Source organism: Gobius niger (assembly GCF_951799975.1).
Source record: "Gobius niger genome assembly, chromosome: 5".
In the NCBI taxonomy this organism is placed as follows: domain Eukaryota; kingdom Metazoa; phylum Chordata; class Actinopteri; order Gobiiformes; family Gobiidae; genus Gobius; species Gobius niger.
The window spans coordinates 15,793,727-15,799,726 of NC_136856.1; the positions used below are offsets into that span (position 1 = coordinate 15,793,727).

Here is a 6,000-nt window from a genome sequence, read left to right on the forward strand (position 1 = left end):
CTGACTAAAGAATCCGCCCGCACACCCTTTAATTGTCTTATAGCTTGTATGTATAATTTAATAATACAAAGTATTCCAAAGTTGGAGATCAAATGCATGCGCCACAAAAGAAAAAATGTCATGTCTTTATTCCTCCCACATCACCACACTGATTTATCAACAGTCACATCAATTGAAGTTAAACAAGTTGAACAAGTTGAACCGAACGGGTAGCATTGGCAAGTGCCAAGTCACTGCTGCATCTGCGCATTCAGTCCTATTTATAGAGCTATGCCATCTTTGCTTTATTGTCTTCTGCCCAGATGTAACGTAAGAGACGCAATGTATGGCATCTGCGCGACAAATTAGACAGCCAGTAAATATACAAAATGTGTATATTTGTATTTGTATTACAAATGGATTTGATTTGTGCATTTCAGAGTTTGTTGTCATCCACAATGGCATCATCACCAACTACAAGGAGCTTAAAAAGTACCTGGTCAGTAAAGGTGTTCAGATTATATACTCCAGCCTCATGGTCCTCTATGTGTAGAAATTGTATTTTCAAATAGCGTTCATGTCTTTCTACAATGTCATGTCATAGCATCAGTTGGAGGGCAGGGGCCGATATACATTGTTCTTGAGAAACATTTTCAGACAATAAATAGTAATCAGGGAAAATTAAGAATTAAAAAAACAGCTCTGATCCCTCATGAAGATGACTTAACCTTTTACCCCTCTCTACCCAAATCTAAAAGCTTCTTGACTGGAGAGCAACACTGTAATACCTCATTTGAAAGATCTACACTGCAAAAAGTAATTTACTAGATTAGTTTAGATGTCCCAATTTGAGCATAATAATCAAATGTTTTGTTGTTTTGACTAGTTAAGATGTAGTTGGGCATTTGACCTAGATTATTTCACTTGTTCTGAGAGGTTTCTGACTCATTTCAATTCATTTCGCCTTTATTTCAAGTACGTTTCTTTGCCAATGGGGTAAGAAAAATGGTCTTGTCCCATTGGCAGTTTTACTTTCTTATTTCAAGCGAGATTAACCATAGAACCAGTCTGAAATGCCATTAAACTAGCAAAATAATCTTGGTCAGATCAGGAAAAAGGTCTAAATGAGTGAAAACCCCTCAAAACAACATACTGTATATTGCCTCAATTCAAGTCTTTTAAGCTAATGCTTGATATTTACTTTTTGTAGTGTACAAAAGTGATGGTATCTTTTTTGTCACATTTCCATGCTTTTTTTGTTGTGTTTTCGACGTGTTTTTGTCACTTTTTTGTCGTGTTTTCATCACATTTTTGTCACTTTTTTGTCGCATTTTTGTCCTGTTTTCTGATGCTTTTTTTTCAAGCTTTTAGATTGGGGTAAAGCCAAACTGTAGAAAATATGCTCAGTTCCAGTGGGGATTAAGAGGTTAAACTGTAGGTGTTTTCTGAGGATAGACATTATGACCTAGAAGTGTAGCAGTGTTTGGACGGTAGACTCATCATGAAACAAAAACATTCAAATTGGCCTGAAAAATGGCTGAGGCAATCATCCTAGGAGAGCGATGATTGTCAAATCTTATCTACTAAGTAACTAAGTGTCTGCATCCAGCCATGTTACAAACACTCAAGTAGCATTGTGAGCTGGGGCCTGTTTCTTCTTTTGCAGCTTGGTTAAATACAATACTGTGTTTAATGACCTGTTCACCCTTCTTTACTATCTGCTCAACAAGGCCAGCAAAGATAGCAACCAAACACTTAACTGCTACAGCTATACTTTATCTTGAAAGTTATTTTGGACCGTCTCCTTGTCTGCAGATGAACAAAGGATACGAGTTTGAGTCAGAGACCGACACGGAGGTCATCCCCAAACTCATCAAATACGTTTATGACAACAGAGAGAACGACAGCGTGTCTTTCTCCACACTGGTCGAGAGAGTCACTAAGCAGCTGGTGAGTGTTTTGTCGTAAAATGTGCAATCTTTCCATGACTGGATTGGCCAAGTTGTGCGGGTCTCTGCAACATGGAAATTTCTTATAGCGAAATGATGTGTCACCGATGGGTCATGCTCACTCACTTTTTGTGCTGATGCTGTGTGTGCAACGAAAACTGAGTGTGGAGGAAGTCTTTAATGTTTGTTCTTTTTAGGAGACGTAGTGTTTGATCTCACAATTCCTTTGACCGGCTCCACTACTGAAACTCACTTAAATAGCTCAGCGACTACTGTTTCTGTAGTACCGCTACTGCAAAACTTTAAAGGAACAGGCCACCGTTTTTCCACACTGGGCTATGTTCTTACCTGGGCTTAGACAAGTTGATGCGTACCTGTCTGTGCTTAGTCACGCAAAAAGACTAAAGATGTTAGTATTTAGCCTCTCCTACTCTCCTCTATGGGGCCAAACGGGGGTGAAGTTAGAAGCGACCAAGCTCTTCCACGTTTTCACTATTTAAATAAGGTTACGTGAGTAGTTACCCAATCCAAGTGTAGTTACACAAAATTAAAGCAGTACTAAGTCGCTTTTTTACCTTAATAAATCCTTTCCGTAGTCCGTCTGGAGGTAATACAAGTGTTAATGGGATGACTGGAGGGTCCTTCATCTCCCCCTGGTGTCTCTGGCCAGAAAACCACACATGCAACTTGACTGCCACCGGACCGGAGCAACCAATACACACTAATAGAATCACGAAGAAGAAGCTAACAGGCTAACGGACAAAGCTAACTGCGGGCTAGCACCACTTAAACGGTATTTATAGTCAATTTTGAGTGAAAAAAAATATCTCCATTGTGTAATTGGATGCACAATATCCTCTCTCCCTTTGTCTTTTCTGTCAGAGTAGTATTTACCCTCATAGACAATTAATAAGTAAATAAATCGCAACTTGGTACAACACCTGCAGTTGCGCTTATGGCCTCTAGGGGCAAGAGTTGCTTAGTACTGCTTTATACATGTCGATTTTCTAAGCAGATGAAAAGGGGTACTATATTGTCAGGCGTAATAACACCTTAGGAGCACTTCGCCGTCCGCGCAGTAAAGTGAAGATATTACTGCGCGGACGTCAGAGTGCTCCTAAGGTGTCGTGGCTCTGGCTCCGACACTTTTCTGAATGTGTGTCCCCGCACTTCACCTCCTTTCACCCCAAACCTATAAAAACCACTGAGGGACGCAGGATCCATTTTACCAACAGACACACACACCACATTTAGATCTTCTGGTCTTTGGTCTCAGGCCTCTGTCCCAACTTAAACGTGTCCTTTTTCGACACTCCGTCCCAGCCCGGAGTCAACACCACCACCACAGGCAGCGTTGTTGCACTCAGGGCTTTCGAAACACACAGCTGACGTTGTACAATAGCGGTCTTATTTCTCTAAACCCCCCACATACTCCACGCACCCACGCCCACTCCACCACTGCCAGCGGCCACGGGACCTGCCCCTGATGAAATGTTTGTTTGTCTGCTCTACATTACACCATACGGCTACAGGCAGATAGTTTTCGAGCGCTAACCTACTCCTTATGTTTCTCCTTTCTTTTTCAGGAAGGGGCTTTTGCCTTGGTGTTTAAAAGCCGGCATTTCCCAGGGGAGGCTGTATCGACTCGGTTAGTAGCATTCACATAATACTACAACGTGTTTTGGCTAAACCCTCACTGTATTGCTCTGGCCCCCCTCGATATGAGTCACCCTGCTTTCTTGCTGCTATGAAGCAATCCCAAGTCTGATTCTGGGGAAGATTTCTTTTATTCAGTCATCACGTATCGCATCACTTCTTGTTTTTCATGGCGTAGTTGCTGACGATAGCACAGGCATGGCCACCATTTTTCACGCATGAATAAGTTTCTCCTAAAGGGCGATGCCGTCAGCTGTTAATTTCTTTGTTTTTTTTCTTTAATTCCTGTAGGTCCTGTCATTCTTGGCTTGCATTAGTTGTCCATATCCACCATAGCCTATGTACCTCTGCCAATTATCTACGCAGACTTCCTGTGACTCATTAACAGGCAGAGTAACTCCAGACTATTCTGTTTCATATCCAGGAAGTGCATTGCTCTAAAACCACAGCATCAATCCCCTATAATAGTTTGTTTGGCTGTATAATGTAGCAAAGGTGGAAATACTACATCTAGTGAACTACTTTTACATATATATCGGGCTGCTCAATATGAAAATAAAATAAAGCAGTATGATTTTATTTTGATATTCGTGATCCAATTCAACACACCACGTTTCATATAACCTCACCCACCTTAACCAAGTGCATTTTCTCCAGTTCGGCTTTACCCAAATCTAAAAGCAAATTGACTGGAGCTTACAGCCTATAGGCCAGTGTAACAGCTCATTTGGAAGCTAAGACCTACAAAACTGATCTGAACTGATCTTTTGCCTTGTCACTTTTTTTGTTCCATTTCTATTGGTCTTTTATGGCACTTTTTGGCACTTTTTGGCACTACTACAAGCTATTTACTACTAAAGTAGCTTGTAGATTTGGGTAATGCCAATTTGGAGAACTCTGTGCTTGGTCCAGGTGTGGGTTAAGTGTTTTTAGTTGCCAGGCATTTTAGTTTTAGGCTTTATTTGCCAAAAAATGTGTCGACAGCCGTGATTTTGCGATACGTTGTGGCTTCTTGCAGTACATATATTACGTCACTTAATGCGATAAGTGCTATACTGATAATTTGGCAATATATTGTGCTGGGCTTATTGGGTATATTCTCTAAAATGCCCTTTGTGAGTGTACACATAATGGTCCAGTCCAGTAGAGAACCTCTGAAGGGTGGTTCATTAAAAAGAAAACACTATTAAAAGGTGAACTACAAATACATTTATAGACAAAACTGTTCTGTGTTGTCTTCACACAGCAGTGGTTCTTGTTCTGCCTTATTCTGTCTCTTCACAAGAACTGGGTTTGCTTGTCTCTCCAATTCTCCCCGACGCTGCCTCAGTCCCTTTGGGTAATTGTTTTGGAGAGCAACCACATGTTTCTGTTTGCGAGCCTAGTTCTGGAGCCCCACACCCTTTAAAACAACTCTCTTACGTCAGCGCAGGACTCGGATAAGTCAGTGGGAGAGACATTGTAGACAAGAATGAGGAGATACAATGGGTGTTTGAGTCTGGGGAAATAAACCTTTTCTAATACAAGACTGAACCAGAGCCTTGACAGAGGTCTGTGCTTTTACTACAGGTTCATCCTATTTTATGCAAGTTTGATTTATAGATTTTAAAGATAGTTTCATTCTGTCTAATATAAACCACAAAAAGATGCAGCTGCCTGTAATTGTCAGTAACAGACACAGCATGTACGTGTACACGGGAGTGTAATCCATGGACAAGAGGAATATGCAAATCACTTTACACCTGGAGTTACTGTACATGTGTTGGCAGCCTAGAGGCGCCTTATAAACTAGACTAGAACATCCCAGCTCACTCTGTTCGTGTATGTAACTCAGGGGCCACCAAGATGACTTACCGACAAAATAAAATAAAAGTTAAGTTAAGGTTTGTTATTTGGTTTTTTTGTATAACAGCATAGAAATAGTAAAATCCAGTGCAATATCCAAATGAACTGTTTAAAGTGCATATGACACACTAGACACAATTTTGCCAAACTAACACTGACAAAAAGTGACAAAGAAGAAGCTTAACAATTTGAAACTGTTGCCGCCATTGGGAAATGAGTCAAACTGAGGTAAAATTCTAGGTAACTGCTGTTACCAGTAAGTTTTCTGTAGACAGGAAGCTACATGTCACTTCAGTAGCTTAACATTTTTTCTGCCCAACATTTCTTCATTCAAATTGCTGCTTCACTGAAATGAAATGATAATAATGCAACTGATGAACTTGCAATTGATGTTATCCTTCTAAATAATTTATATTTTCAAAAGCATTCAAATGTCATATGAACTTTAAATGCATGTTCTAAACTTGAAAACTAAATTACTATTACAAGCAATAACTTTTCCCCCCCCCAGGTGGCCCCAGACCGCCCTTGAGGAGCCACTGTGCTAATGAAGCTTTAGCAATGGCGTGTT

General features: G+C 40.5%; 1 protein-coding gene across 2 annotated transcripts in view; it reads left to right on the top strand.

Moving 5' to 3' along the window:
• gfpt2 (glutamine-fructose-6-phosphate transaminase 2) overlaps positions 1-6,000 on the top strand; it is a 33,779-nt gene that overhangs the window by 18,908 nt on the left and 8,871 nt on the right. For both annotated transcript variants that reach the window (XM_079556468.1, XM_079556467.1), the window contains 3 exons: positions 420-478; positions 1,795-1,929; positions 3,515-3,576. In XM_079556468.1, coding sequence (XP_079412594.1) covers positions 420-478; positions 1,795-1,929; positions 3,515-3,576 — 256 coding nt within the window. The remainder of the gene's footprint in view (positions 1-419; positions 479-1,794; positions 1,930-3,514; positions 3,577-6,000) is intronic.